Source organism: Tinamus guttatus, unplaced genomic scaffold (assembly GCF_059628265.1).
Source record: "Tinamus guttatus ecotype Peru unplaced genomic scaffold, ASM5962826v1 Tinamus_guttatus_pri_ptg000247l, whole genome shotgun sequence".
In the NCBI taxonomy this organism is placed as follows: Eukaryota; Metazoa; Chordata; class Aves; order Tinamiformes; family Tinamidae; genus Tinamus; species Tinamus guttatus.
The window spans coordinates 7,048,196-7,063,280 of NW_028288781.1; the positions used below are offsets into that span (position 1 = coordinate 7,048,196).

At 45.8% G+C, this 15,085-nt stretch overlaps 1 protein-coding gene across 8 annotated transcripts in view; it reads left to right on the plus strand.

The window, feature by feature from the left end:
• The window catches only part of TRIM2 (tripartite motif containing 2), a 90,373-nt gene that overhangs the window by 40,173 nt on the left and 35,115 nt on the right, over positions 1–15,085 (plus strand). For 5 of the 8 annotated variants that reach the window (XM_088526552.1, XM_088526554.1, XM_088526549.1 and 2 more), the window contains one exon: positions 14,812–14,993. In XM_088526552.1, the coding sequence (XP_088382678.1) occupies positions 14,860–14,993 (134 nt within the window). In that variant the 5' untranslated portion in view covers positions 14,812–14,859. Of the gene's footprint in view, positions 1–11,044; positions 11,473–14,811; positions 14,994–15,085 lie in introns of those variants that run through there. The other 3 variants (XM_088526551.1, XM_010217623.2, XM_088526555.1) reach the window with 3 other exon arrangements.

A 15,085-nucleotide genomic window follows, 5' to 3' on the forward strand; every position in this document is an offset into this window, starting at 1 on the left:
TGAATGGGAGAGATGAATGTTCAGCAATCTGCCTGCTTCTAATTCAGTATGGATTTGTTTGTTTTCATGTTATTAGTCTGCCTAAAGATGTGCATGATCAGTTTATTTCTGGGTGACTTTCTCACTTTTGTCGTGTAATGCTATTCATTCTCTGCTACCATAGGCTTCTACTCTTGATTACTTTTATCTCTCTGTTCTAGAAATGGGAAGTGAGAATCAACAATCTTTTTTTCAGCTGTTTTTGCTGCTGTTTAATGCTAGCTGATAGGCTTGAGGCTGTCCCTTAACAGTGTTTATCATTGACAAAACGGTCAATGTGTGGAGTGATCACTTAAAATATTTAGTGTAAGTTTTTAATCTTTGCAAAGATTTATACTGTGCCTGATCCTTTCTATGCCAAAGTTTAATAGAATTGGGCTAAGTGAGATCTTGAAGGTGTGTGAAATCCATGAATGTTTTGTGGAGTGCTCAGTAGTTCATTTAGCAAGAGCAAAGGCTCTGGGCTAGATTATTCTGGGATATTTAGCTGTGACTAAACTGGCAATAGAAATATGCAAAGATTCTCCTGCATCTTATAGGTAACAAAAAACATTCCAGGCAGTAGTGAAATTTTAGCAAGTGCATTTGACACAATTATGTAAAGGATAGAAATAAAATATTTCACATAGAAGATTTTACTGAGCTTGAAAATGTTCTTTAAAAAGATCCTAACAATTCTCTTTTTGCATCTATCTCTATTGGAAAGGCATATTATGTACAGCATATTCAGCCTCTGGCATATTTGGCTGGCGATCGATATTGTTAGAGATTTTTGCATACTCTGTGAGAAACTCTACAGCCAAAGGAGCAGATGCCACTAGATGCGGTCATGTCAGATGTCTTCGAGGCCGCGCTGGCCCTTGAGAACAGCTATGTTGTTGTTCGTGCTGCCAGTCAGGCTGCTTGCGTGTCCCTCGGGAACTAAAGTGACCTCTCGGAATGAAAACTCAGGACAGGGGCACGGGCCTTTCACAGTGTGCTGTAAACTGTCCAAGAGGAAAAACTGCCTCAGTTTCATGGTGTATTTGCATGAAACGCCCTGCTGCAACTTTCTCTCTCTTAGTCCCTGTATCAGTGGAAGTGATAATGGAAAACCTTCAGAGCTTAACTCCCACATACAAACCTCTGTGTTTGTTGTTGTTGTTTTAAACATAGTTTCAGCTTGCAATTTAAAATTGCGAAGAATCCAAGTATCTGCATTGTGCTGGAGCTGGGAAATCTAGGGCTCCCAAATGAGGTAGAGCCATGGCTTATTTTGAAAACATCTGAAGGTTATTTCTGTTGAGGGCGCAACACTGTGGCATGGGTTAGTGTGTGGTCTGCCAAATGTGCTTTTTGGCCCCTCAGCAAAGAACAGGCTCGTCTTCCTAGAGGTGCTTAATGTAGCACCTGATTCTCAGTCTGCTCTGTCTAGTCCTGGGAACAACTGACCTTTTGGCCCTCAGCTGAAAAAGCCCTGGATTCTAAAGAGTTGAAATTAAGTGCTGCACATAAAGAATTCAACCACTGTGTATTTGATAAAATAGGATAAGTTTTTGTCTTGCAGTTAGGTATCTGAAATAGCTGAAGCTAAATTTTGATCATGATATATAAATATATTTTAAGATACTTCCATTGATTCACCAATGCAGTCCTTTACTAAAGTTTCCCATTGGAGATAAGTGCGGTCATTTATTACACAGAAAACATAACTCAGTGTGTAACAGGACTGTCTTATTTTTGAATAACAGTGCCATATGTTTTATGTAGGCAGAGGATCCCCTCTTCCCTTTATTTTCTTACTTTTTTTCCCCCCTCTCCCTCCTACAGAAAGATAGACAGAAAAACTGAATAGACTGATGTTAGCAAAAATGTTTGCAAAAGTAATTGAGCTTTTTAGTGAATATTCTACTGCACTTGCAAAGTCCAACATTTTTGTCTTATCAGAAGCCGACACATTTCACCATCCTGAAGACAAATAAGCAACAGAGTGGGAAGGTGTCTGTCCACTTTTAGCTTTTGGGAGCCATCCTTGCTTCCCTCTGGGATGAGCTCTGCGGAAGGCAAGGTGAGAAGGTCCGCGCCCCTCGGGGAGGGCGGGCCACTTTTACATGGAAGCCCTTGACTTCTCCACGCTCTGTGGCATCGTGTTCAGAGTAGCATAGAGCACCTCTGAGGAGGCAATGTGATAGATGTTAATCTTAAGGAAACATCACCAAATCTCTCTCTCTCTCTCTTTTTTTTTTTTTTTCCCCCACCCTCCTAGGGATATCATAAACTTGAAAAGGCAGGAGGAAATGGGGAGAGCTGGTAGGTTAGTATTGTGCTCACTATGAAAATCTCCCCTGCCTGGGGTGATGCCCAGTCTGTCATCACTCTGTCTTGTTCATCTGTCTTATAAATGGGTGCATATGTCTGTGGCTCTAAGTACGACTCTGTGTGCAGCAGCAGCATATTAAGGCACCTGTGAGACTGATGCATTTGATCTGACACCCTCAAATCTCTGCTAAGCAATCAAAACAGCCCCCTGGCACCATTACTATTCATTATGCCAGAAGGGAGTGACTACCACCGCTCCTCTGATGTCTATTGGAGGTATTTTGAAGGTTTCACTGGGTCAAATCAAAAGTAAATTTAGCCCAGCCTTCTCATTTTGATGCTGACTCATAGTGGATGCCTAGAGAAGAGTATAAGAATAGATCAGACATACGATACTTTCCATAATACCCTTTGATGTTCAGTAATTTGTCCTTCTAGGTTTGCCTGTGGCAGAGGTGGTGTCTTTATGCTTAAAAATCTTTAATCGATTTAGCCTCTATGAATTTGTCATTCTTCCTTGGTCTGCCTGTGAAATGATAACATCTGTATCCTCCTAGGGCAATGAGTTTCACAGCTCAAAGGACGCAGTAGTATCAAGCATGTTACTAGAAGCCTTAAAAGATTTTTTTCATCTGTGGCCAATAAAGAGGGAGAGTAAAAAGCAATAGATACAAATTGTGAGCAAAGAATAAGTTGTGATGAAAATTTAACAGGGAGTGCAAGGTGTTGCACCTACCAAAACTGAGTAGTTACAGTTTCGTCGGTGTTCTAAAAGCAGTTATTTGAAATACATCCTAAAGGCCCCTCATTGTGATAGCTCTGTTAGGTAAAATGTTTGGCACATGAAATAGTGTGGAGTATGTCCTTTCTATTTGTAACTGCTTTTGCAGTGGGGTTACTCAGTTGCTTTTAACACTAATGAATAGTTGGTTACTTTACATATATCTCTTAACAGTTTTTGTCATTTTGGTGTCAATAACAACACTGTGTGTCTTGTCACAGTCATCATGTGACTGCTTCTAAGCTTGTCAGGCTGCACCTCTATAGAGCTTGCCCCTATATATTGGCAATATAGAGAGCTTGCAAAGAGAAGAGGATACTTAGATCTACTCCCCTTTTCTAACTGCAGAAGATTCTGGCTATTGTCTTGCTCTGCTTGCTGTTCAAAAATAGTCCTTGCCCAAACCATCAGCTTGCTGTGAAAACTTATTTCATAGCACAGAAAGTACTGAATGTCACAGATGCGGTTAAATGGCAATGGGGACCCGGGGCTTTGAGGTGTGGGCAATCTGTGCTTGCATAGGATCTGCATTCTCTAAAGCTATTGCCTGCTACAGTGGGATTCTGGCTTTTGAAGGACATTTATAGATGTCCTATCACAATACAAACGCTTATATGGCTGATTCAAGACAGTATTGCTCCTGGTATCTTGAAAGCAGTGTTTTCCCAAATGCCTTTTTTATTTAAAGTTACTGATTTTTTTAAATTTACCATTACATCTGTGTACACTTGTTACGTATTTACAAAGGTACTGGCTTTCCCGCAAAGTGAGATGGAGAATGTGTTCTGATATAAAAACACGTGCCGTCTATCTCTCAAGTTCGGCTTGAGAGAATCTTAAAAACTGCCTTATGAATGATACTGCCTTCCCAGTCTTTCATCAGGTACTGTTTCATAAGTTGTGGTGCCAGTTCAAAAGATTGACATTCATGCAGGCAGAAATGCATGAGGGTCTTCAGAGAATGTGATTTTTATGGAAGTCTGACGTATGTTTGTGTCAGGCACTTGCTTACGAGCAGTTTGACAAGGCCCTGCAAGGCTTTGGGCATCTAGCCTGGCCCTGCTCTGTGCGCTTGCCAGCAGATGGGAATGTGGAAGGACCTAGGAGAAAGGCCAGGAGAGGGCTGAACACAGGCACCTCTGGCTGCTGCTGCCCCTCGCAGTGCTGCGGGTGCCGGGTGGGCAGCCCTGCGCCTTGGGTGAGCGTTGCCTGAGCCAGCAGAGCCACTCCAGGGCCTGCGAGAGGAGCACGAGGAACTCACTGAGGAATAAGGTGTGCACGGTTGGATAACCAGGTCCCACTGTGGCTGTGGGGAGCCTTAGCTGGAGCAATACACCTTGGGAGTTGGGGCATTGCCACAGATAAGGCATAAGGTATGAGCAACGCGTTGCCTACGCGTAGTACGGTTACAGTTTTTCCCATAACAACAGTTCTTTAAATAGGAATGCTGGAGTGGTATCAGCAAACAAATGTCCTTGCTGAGGACTGGAAAGGGATGTTTACTTGAGCGGTTTCAGCCGTTGGTGTTTCCAAGTTTTGAAGTGCTGAAGCTGGGTGGTGTGGAGTCAGCTGCAGAGACCCGCGAGTGCGGAGGAGGAGGAGGCGGCTGCGGCACCGACCACGCGCTGCCCTGGAGCTCCCCAGGGGCTGGGGTGGCTCCTTGTTGTTGCTGCTCGATGGGTTCAGCTCCAGTGTGTCCAGCCATTGTTCAAACCCGCAGAGCTCCTTGTGCCAAGGTTATTCTGACGCTGCTGCTGCTGCCGCCACGCTACCTGCTGTGCTGTGCCGTACGCGGCTGCGTGTTTACTTTCTTGCAGGGAAAGTTCAGTGTCGCACTCTTGCCGACACCAGAGAGCCTGCCGGGGACTCGTCTGAACCTAAGGACTGCATGGGTGCTTAGACATATCGCTGTGTTTTTGAGAGGCATTTCGGTTCAGGAGAAGACTTAGCAGACATAGAATATAACTGCGCTGGTTTCCAGGGAAGAAAATGAGGCGGACACTGTACAAAAGCTCAGGTAAATACGGAGGTGCAGCAGCCGACATGGTGTTTTTAAGCCACAAGGGCTGAAGAGGTGTCCGCCCAAGTTCAGCGTGCTCACGGGCTGCAGAGGAGCTCAGCCTGCCTTGCTCCTTCCTAGCTCTGCTCCCAGATGCGCTTTTGGCAGAAACCCTGCCTGCTCAGGGACCCTAGCTTCCCAGCAGCTGTGTGAGGGAGAGGTGAATCCCCTCCCTTTCTGCCTCCCTTGTTTGCCTTTTGAGTGCCTAGCCTGTCTGCTGTTTCTTGCTATAAAGCGCCTATTCTTTCTCTGGATTTATTTTCCACATGTTTTATCACCTAGGAAGTAAGATTTTGAGGGCTATAAGAAAAAATTCCTCAGGGCTGACAGTCTCTAGGTTAATTTGGTGTAGAAGTTATGTGGCATATGGTGATTGCTGGGGGCCACCTTGAGCCTTGCCGAGCTGAACTTCGTGCTGGCTCAGCAGAATCTTACTTAAGTTAAGTGGAAGCAGAAGCAGAGGATCTTTACTTTGCAGAGGGGCAACAGAGAATTTGTAACTAACTTTTAGCATGTGACACATTTCACCTCTTCTAAGGAGGGATTAAGCAGTGGTGTGGCAAGGGGCTGGTGCAGGTGACTGTGGAGGGGGCGGTGGAGTCGAAGCAGCTCAGCCTTCATCATGCTCAGCTCGGCACCAGAAGCACCCAGAATTTGCAGCTTCCTGCTACTCTCTTTATCGTTGCTCAGCTCCTCTGAAGAAAACGCTTAGGACGCTTTCCAAAGCACCTTATATCTAGTGCTCTGCAGAAAAAGCCTGGGTCCCCATCCCAAGTAGACTCCTGCACTGCCTGGAAGGCTTAGCACTTTTGTTTAAAATAGCATTTTGGGGGTGTTTATGGAAGCTGCAGTGATTTTAGGCTTAGTTTTAATTGTCAGTTGAGCTTGGTATTTTCAGTTGAAGATGTCTGTCCATCAAATTTCAACAGAGATAAGTTAACAAAATATGTAGGTCTAGAAAGCCAAAAATGTGAAGTAATAAAGGTCTCAGTAACAGCATTAAGCAGTTAAGTGGGATAGAGGTTTTCAATAACCTTTCAAAAGTGCTGCTTTGGATTATTTCAAACCCTTTTACTTAGGCTTGCACAACATCTAGCCCCTGAGCTGATTTCCTGGACCTGCCTCATGGTACTGATACTAATAACTAACCTGAGAATGTGATTGACATTTTGTAAGTATGAAAAGAGCCCCAAATGACAGCTCTGAGGAGCTGTCTGATATGATTTATCTCTGAAATGATATTTTAAGGCTACCATTCTTCTTTCTCTCATTCCTTCCCCCTTCTCTCTGAAATTTCTTTGGTGAGAACTTGGGGCACTTGGTTGGCAATTTTTGGACTTCTCCTCCATGCCCTCCAGTGGCTGCCCATGCCCATGTAGTGAATCCAGGTGCATCAGGAATGTCAGAGTAAATTGTGTAAGTCCTCGGCCCCTCTGGAACCTCAGATACACAATAGCTACTTTAAGGCTATTTTTCTATCAGTTACATGACGACTGTAATGAGCTTTGACCTGCTGTTCTTGCCCTTTGGTGTGTTGAAAGTCACCTCTTCATGTGAGGATTGGACAGTGGGAAGGTGGGGTCCGTGGAGATGGAGGCAGGGCTATTGCAGTTCGTGTTGGAAGGGATGGAGGATTTTGCAGAGAGAGGCAGCAGTCATGGGAAGGAGAAAAAAAAATACTGTATTAGATGCCAGCCATAACCCTTTTCTTCTCTGCAAGTCAGAAGACCAAGCAGTGGTATGTTGGTGTCCTACCAAGTCCACCTGTGTATTTCAGACATGTAGCCTCTTGTAAGGTTTCATTACAGACCAAGGAAGGGAAGGTGGAAAAAGCACAAAAGCATTAAATATGTAAGACTATAAAGCAAGGCTTTCATTTTTAACAGTGGCTTCTATTCCTGTAGTGCCTTTAGCAATTGAAGCTTTTAAAATAAACCTAACTCATGTCACCAACATCTAACAACAGTATTAAAGTGAGCTGACTGTTGCTTAGAAGGAATGCCAGAACAGAGAGTTTGTGGTGGCTGTGGTGTCCGGTCCTGCCACCTCAACCACAAATACATAAGAGGGGAAAGGCAAATAATGACAGAGGGGGTAAAAAAGGGAATTTGTGTTTGGTGCTGCCTGACTTGCGGCATCCACGCTGGAGACAGGCACAGACTGCAGTCGTATTGGGCAAACCTGTGCTAGCAGAGCAGGGAGGCTGGGCGCCTCCAGCCGTTTCCCATAGCTGCCTGGCCAGCTGCACTAGTCCTGTGAAAGCTGCAGCCTTGGCACACTAAGCTGGGTGTAAGCAGGAGGTGGAAGGATAAAAACAGGATAAGGTGGCAAAGGCAGAGGGGACTGGTGCTGTGGGGACTGGAAGCTCTCCAGCAGCCACACGCTGCACCCCAGGCAAACGTTCGAGCTCTGTGCTGGCCGCGTCACGAGCCTGGGCGAAGAGCGTCTGCTGTGCTGGATCCCAGGCTGGGCAGTGCCCGCGGCCCTGGGCCGCCCTGGATCCCAGGCTGGGCAGTGCCCGCGGCCCTGGGCTGCGCTGGGGTGAGCAGCAGGCACTGGTAAAGCTCTTCCCAGGGCAGACGTGCCCTCGCGCTGCAAGCGGGACCCACACCAGCTACAGCCTGGAGACCGAGGCTCCCGAGGCGAAGGCTGGGCTTGCTCTAATGGAAGCTGCCAGGTCTGCAGAGAGCCACAGCTATAGTGGGGAAAGGCAAGAGCGTCACCTGCGTCTCCCGGCTGGCGCTGCCTCACCAGGGTGCCTGAAGCCCTGTGGTTCCTGGTGCGGCCACGGTCCCGCAGTGACAGAGCCTGCTCGTCTCACCGGGCGGCCCCGCTGACGGCCGGGTGCAGCGCAGGGCTTGGAGCCGGGGGGCAGGTGGAACAGCCCGTCCTTGCCTGTGCTGGTGTGCCCAGACCAGCCCTTGGCAACATGCTCCCTTTGGCTAAGGGATTTTTGGTCTCTCACAGCTCTTATTTTCCAGTCACAATCTTATCGCTTTATTAGTGACAAACGGAACAAAATAGTTAGCCATTTAGTTTGGGCGAATGCTAAGTTGTTGTTGTTGGTTTTTTTTTTTTTTTTTTTTTCTCTGCTGCTGTCCATGAAATCTCCTTTTGTACAGCAGGCTGAGTTGGGCTATTCTCTCCTCAGTCAATTTACAGTAGATACTTCAATATAGATCACTAATGGTAACCTAGAGTGTTTGGAAGATGTATTTAATATTGAGGAAGAATGTAGCAATATCTAGCCGCAGCCTATAAAGTAGCTGTGTTGATTTTTTTTTTTTTTTCATTTTGTTTTGTTTTCTGTAACCTGCTATTTATGGTCTCTCTAAGAGTAAGAATTTATGTTTCATTTGTGGAGTAAAGAAAAGAAAAATGATTCAAAAAGCATGACAGTTGCAGAGGATGACACTTTTTTCCATGGCACGATAAAGATGGCTTGTATTGTATCTGTTCTCTTAAGAGCTTAGTTCACTGATAAGTCAGCAGCAAAGATGAGTGCAGCAAATTTCTGGGGGAAAGGAGCTTGTTTTTAAAAAGGAAAAGCTCAAAACACACATGTACAGTAAACCTACTTGAACCAGGCTGGCCGTAACCGGTGCGGGGGTAAAGTGCAAGATTGTTCACTGAACTGCAAATCCATTTCCTTTTCGCTAGGGAGAAGAAACCCACATGTCAACATTAAACATGCAAGGACAAAAAATGTCAAGGGAAATGCTCTGACTGTTGTCTCATTTTGCTTGCCACGGTCCCACATTTGTGTTTTTGTTGAAGAAGCAGAATTATTTGCAGAACATAAGATCACTGTTGGCAGGCAGCTTCTAGGAGCTAATTACAAGAGCACTGCACTTTGAGGCAGCCCTCTGCCTGCCTCTCTCATTTGGTGTCGTGGGCCGGTATGAGAGTGGCTGCGGCTTAGACTCCTGCAGATCGTTTGGACCATGAGGTATGTGATGGGATCGGCTCTGTGTTGGGGGTGTACGTGGTCCATACTGCTGACTGAGAGTGTAATTAGTAATTTGAGCAACACTACCTGTCGTTGGGTTTTATTGTACGTAAACCTGATGCCTGAAATGGGCTGGGGAAAGCAAGCAGCTAAGCGGTGTTTGCCGTCTTCTGCCCGCAAGTCTTCTCTGTGGTTCTGCGAGTGCTGCTTCACAGGGGTTAGTTAGTCCCCATTTCTGTTTTCCAAGAACAGAAACAAAAGGCTTCGGCTCTTCTCGCTGTGGGGGTGAAAGATGGGACTTGCGCTCTGCTATGGGGCTTCTCTAGACAGTTTAGAAAACAACAAAATGAGCCTGAAACCCCCTGCCCTTCACCAAACGGGGAGTCCTGCTGTGCAGATTGCACCTTCTGACCTGCGGAGTGTTGGAGCTGAGCAAAAATACCCTGCGCTCTCCCTGGCAGAGCGCAGCACATGTCGAGGGAAACAGGAGCAGTATTTTGGTACAGGCACGTACACAATAATGCACACCCTGATGTTTCATTTAATCTTATAAACTGGCTTATAGTGTGTTTTAGCCCCGTGGGCATTAGCTGGAGAAGCCAGGCTGGAACTCCATGATGTTTGAAACCAATTTGACTAAGTGATTGCAAGTGAAATATAAATGATGTATGGAGAATCTATATTTTTAACAGGAACTTGGATTAAATTTCCCTCTTGCTAAATGATTTTTAACATGATTTGCCTGCTCAGTCTGGGAATGGAGAAACGTATTTTCAGAAACTGCGTTTAAAGAGCTTTCAGCTATATCTGCAAAACTGTGATTTCAAAACAACTGTAGTTGTTCTAATTGAGTCAGATTAGTAGAGCTCATATTGAAATCCAACATTTTCTAACTTAATGCAAATAGAGCTTAGTGTCTTTTTATTTGTGAGAAGCTTTGTTAGGCTCAGATAGTTGGAATGCTTGCACGTGATTTGTTTCCTTCAAGGAGGGGAAAAAAAAAAAAAAAACAACAACAGATTCACTATATTTAGAGACATAAATACTACCTTGTCTTTAAAAACACCAGCTGTCGTGCTGCAGGACAAAGCTAATTTTGTATTGCTTTGCTTCAGCAGTTCCTGTCTACTATCCAGCAGCCTTTTAATAACCTGTTCTATGGATCTGAAAAATAGCCCTGATGTGCAACTTTGATTTCCTTTGGCAAAAGCCTAGTAATACCTGAACGGATCCCTGGTGGTGGTGGTGGTGTTTTTTGATATGTAGGTAGGATAACTAGTAGAATACAGCTTTGTGTTGATGCTTTTACAAAAGTTCAGCCGACTGTTAGCTCTGATTCCCTCCCTCCTTGAGTGCAAGGATACTAATTGCTGCCTTAAATATTTGCCTGGATTGTGGGTCAGGCCACATAGGCAGGTCTGTGATCTAAGAAATCGCTGCTGGTCTGTGTGTTGGTAGCACAGCTCGCACGAGGGAGTCCTTTGGTTCTGCTTTAAACATCTGGAGAGACAAAGACCGTTTGCTCAGGGCTTTTGTTGCTGCTACATGTATGAGCAGAGGAGAATTATTTTTTTATTGTGTTCTGAATGCAGAAAAAGTTGAAGCGGAATCAGTAGGTGTGAAGCTTTATCTCCCCTTACAAATGCAAGTGCTTTCACTTCAGCCGCGATGGCCGTCCTGCTCGTGACGTTACGTAACGTTCCATCACATTCCCTCTCCCCTTCCCGAGCGAAATCCCTGTTTTCCGCCTTGCAGGCGCCCTTCTCCGCGGCGCTGCTGTGCGCGCTGTGCGGCGGGAGCCGCCTGCGCCTGCCGCTCGGGCCGCGCTGCCGTGGCTGTGCCGAGCGCGCCGAGCAGCTGATCGCGCGCAGGGAGGGAGAGGAGGGAAGGCAGCGAATCTGGGCGCAGCTCTCTGCTGCATCCCCATCCCACAATCCCTTGCCCGCTTTGCTGCAGTCTTTCCAAGGCGCTGAGTGGGAAAAAGATGTGCTAAATAAAGATTGATGGGCTGGAGCGCTCGAGGGGTCTCCCGCTTGTAAATGACCCGGGGGAAAAAAATATTCATGACGACTTCACCGGGCCTCCGCTTGTTCTTCCATTTTTCTTCCCACCTGTCCTCATCATGGAATGGAGCATCATTCCTTAGAGCACGAAAGCTGTTGTGCGTCCAGTGGTGACTGTGCTGTGATAGGGATCCATAAAGGGTTTTACGTGTGAGGCTCTTAAGCTTGAAATATTAACAGATGATGTTTTGTTCGCCCGGATTACTACGGAACTGCAGCTCCGTCCCTGCAAGGATTTTATCCTCAGCGCTGTATTGATTAAGCTACTTATCTACAAAGATGGGTAGGTCTAAAATGCTCAAGTTTGCTCAGTGTTGTTTGTTCCTGGTGGCTGCTGCTAGGTTGCTCCTTCTGTTTTGGCCCTCAATATTCAATTTTAATTCTGCATGCCGTAAGGATGAAGAGGGGGGTAGTGCCTTTAGCAGCAAGGCACTGAGCTGCTTGGAGAGTGGGAGAGAAGGGAATGCAAAGACAGCTGATGGAGCCTTTTGTGCATGAGGGCTCGGCGCTCGCTGTGGTTATTTATTTACTCTGAGGGTGTTGTGTGCGGGCTGGTTTGGGGGCTGCTGCTGATAGCTCGGCTCGAATCCCTGCGCTGTTGGCAGAAGAGCGGGCGAGCCCTGTGCCTGGGCAGCTCTGCCCCGGCTCCCCCGGCTCTGCGGCAGCGCTGTCCACGTTCCCCTCCCCTTCTCGCGCTCCCGAGGCCCGGCGGCTCCCTCGCAGACGTTGCCGTTGGAAACCCATTCATTCATAATCCATGAATGGAGCCTGCGGCTCGCAGGTGCCGAGAGGAGTCACCCGCGCTGCGCGGGTGCGCGGCCGGCCTGCGCGGAGCTGCAGGAGCCCGCGCTCCCGGGAACAAATCCTGGGAATTGAGCAGGCGGTCGCACGCTTTCCCTGAGTCCGTGTCTTGGCCGATCCCTGGAATCTCATACAAAGCTGGATTCCTGTTGAAGAATTGCAGGGCTTATTTAACAAGAACTGTGGAAGGAGTTCCCTTTTGTGTTTAGTGACTCTGTTTATTTAAAGCATCTCTTTTGGAACTGTACGGTAGCATTTTTTCTCTTCCCTAAATCGATGGGAAGTTTGGCCCTTCTGGGTGGGGCCGGCCCCGCCATTCCCTCCGGAAGGCAGGCGGGCTCGGCAGAGCGAAGCCCTACGGCACCTCTTAGGGCCATTGTTTCCCCTTTCCTTGCTCTGTAGGATATGGCGAGTGAGAATCCATACACGGATTTCCAAGCAGAAGGGAAGCGAATGATGTAATTTTGAGGATTGCTGCAACGATGCCAGTGTTAGAACCTCAGATGGGTGACAATGGGTGACACTTTTTGGAGCCCTTTTCTGCGCTTGATTTGGAAACCTGAGCTAGGTTTTGAGTTAAATGGGTGGGGTTTTGTGTCTTGTTTGCTGCAGTGCTCCATAAATCCTTGGCTTTGCATGTTTAAATTAAGAAGTACAAGTATATAGAGATTTGTTTCTCAGACCTGACTTGCCTCCAGAGCTTTTGCCTTGGTGCCTTTTATCACACTGAGAGACAGAACAAAGCTCGCAAAAAACCTCCAGCAGTTTCTGAGTTTAGAAGATGTTACTATATAAAAGAATGTTTTTATTGAAAAAATATTATTATTTTGCTAAATCTCCCACTGCCTGCACCTCAGAAACTTAAGTTGCTGTTTTGAGGAAAAGCTGCTACCACTGCAACAAATCAGAATTATTTCTATCTATACCAAATTGAAAAAGACGATCTAAAACTCGACCCTCCTCCTTAGCCTTTGCTGATGTGGTTGCTTGCACTGAGACAACAGGAAAAATCCTCCCTCCCATGGCCACATCCCACTCAGCAGAACTGCCTCGGAGGTGGGTCTGGCTCAGCGAGGCTGCAGAGTGCGGCCTTCAGGCCCGAGAACAACGTAATCGAGGGACTTTTTAAGTTGAACCACTTGCCTAAGGTGTTGTTATACTGTGCGGTGGCAAAAGCTTGAGGTGTACAGACCAAATCCTGCCCTCAGATGCATATTTTAAGCGTGATTCATATATGCATAGGGGATAAATGACAGGCCTGGCCTACTAGGTTCCAGACAAAACACCAAATATTAAAAGCGCTTATTTCCAATCTCTTGGAAATGGGTATTTCCCTGACAAAGACAGCATGAACATTTGAAGATCAAGATGGCTGGGATGAGAGCTGCATATGAAACACCAGGAACCATCTGGTTTTTACTATGAGATCAGGGGAATGTAAAAGACAGGAGTTTTTTCTTGTATAAATGCTGTTTGCTTGCTTGACTGTTCTTCATGGCAGAATGATGAAATGACAGAGAACCATCTATTTGATTACTAGAACTTTGTTTTCTTAGTGATGGGCAGCACTCACTGGAAATATATATATATATATTTTTTAATTTCCTCAGGAACAATTTCACTGTTTTTGATAGGCCATGCTTTGCCTACACCAAAAATTATACGGTTCATAACCCATAACCTGTCTGTGCCCAGTTTACAAACTGCTTTTGACAAGAAGTCTTCCTGCTTCTGCTGCTTTTCTCCTCTTCTTTTTGATTAGACACTCGCCCCCTCTTCTTCCTAGGAGAGTGGGAGGCAAGTAGAGCTGAACCAGTGGTGACATAAATTTTCTACTGAAACACATCACTGAAGATCTCCATGTTAAACTGCCTGTTCAATGGGTATGTTAGTGCCTGCTTGGTAGTCTCCTCTACTCTGATTTGCAAAAGCTGGATATTTTGGTTCCACTTCTTGTAAAACCACTTCTAACTCAAGCTTTTAAAGAGCAACATAGCTTTGTAACTGATCTCCCAGGGTTTTTGTGTATGATTTATGGCATTTAAAAAGGTTAATTTATTTGTATGTAATATTAACAGGATATACAGTACTCTGGGGAAAAAAAATGAAATAAATGAAACAAGCGATTAATTCTGAAATAACACATCCTTGGTTCAGATGCAAGTATTGTATTTTAACATGACTGTCACACTTCTTACCCTTATAGATTTTCTTTTTTTTTTTTTTTCCAAAAAGGAAACAAAAATTTTGCCCAGCATGTAAATTTGGAGCACTCCCTTCCTGGGGGCTGGTTCCTTCTGAAACTCTCTTTAGGAGTTCGCTAGAGTCCAAACCTACTAGATTTTTGCTGCCACCTGGACTGATAAGGAAAAAGTGTCAAGTGAAGCGTTTCCAAGCGCCCTGTGACACAGCCGTTTGCCAGGGGCTGGTGCAGTTCCAGTTCAAGCATTTTGCCAAGTGTGTTACAGACTAAAGAAATCCTGTGTTAGCACTGGCTGAACCTCCCATTGCAGGAATTTTTTTTTCAGGGGATATCTTTAAAACGGGACCACCATCTAACTCTTGCAGACCAAAGGCAATATTTCTTTCCAGAACATCTGCTCAGAAAGAGCTGTTATGTATGGCGGTGTTGACTATTTCCCAGGCTCTCAAGAGCGATGTAACATTTTTAAAGTTTAATTCTCTGCAGTTTTGTTTTTGTAGAGAAATACAAATTCCTGCATCAGGATGAACGATGGCTGAGCTGGTTGTTGATATTGTTATTTCCTGGAGCTTATAAGGCCTTTTTTTTCTTCTTTTTTTCCCCTTTACCCCACTCCAGCAGTGTGCAGGGTAGAAGGCAACAGGACCCATATGTCAGTGGTCTAGGATGGCCAGTGAAGGCTCAAACATCCCAAGTCCTGTGGTCCGCCAGATTGACAAGCAGTTTCTGATCTGCAGCATATGCCTGGACCGTTACAAGAACCCCAAAGTGCTTCCCTGCCTGCACACTTTCTGTGAGAGGTAAGCCCCTTCCCCATGCTCACAGGTAATTGTTTGTGTCTTTTTGTGTCTTTTAACTAGCTAGAACTTTTGCCTTCCTCAGTGAATGGTGG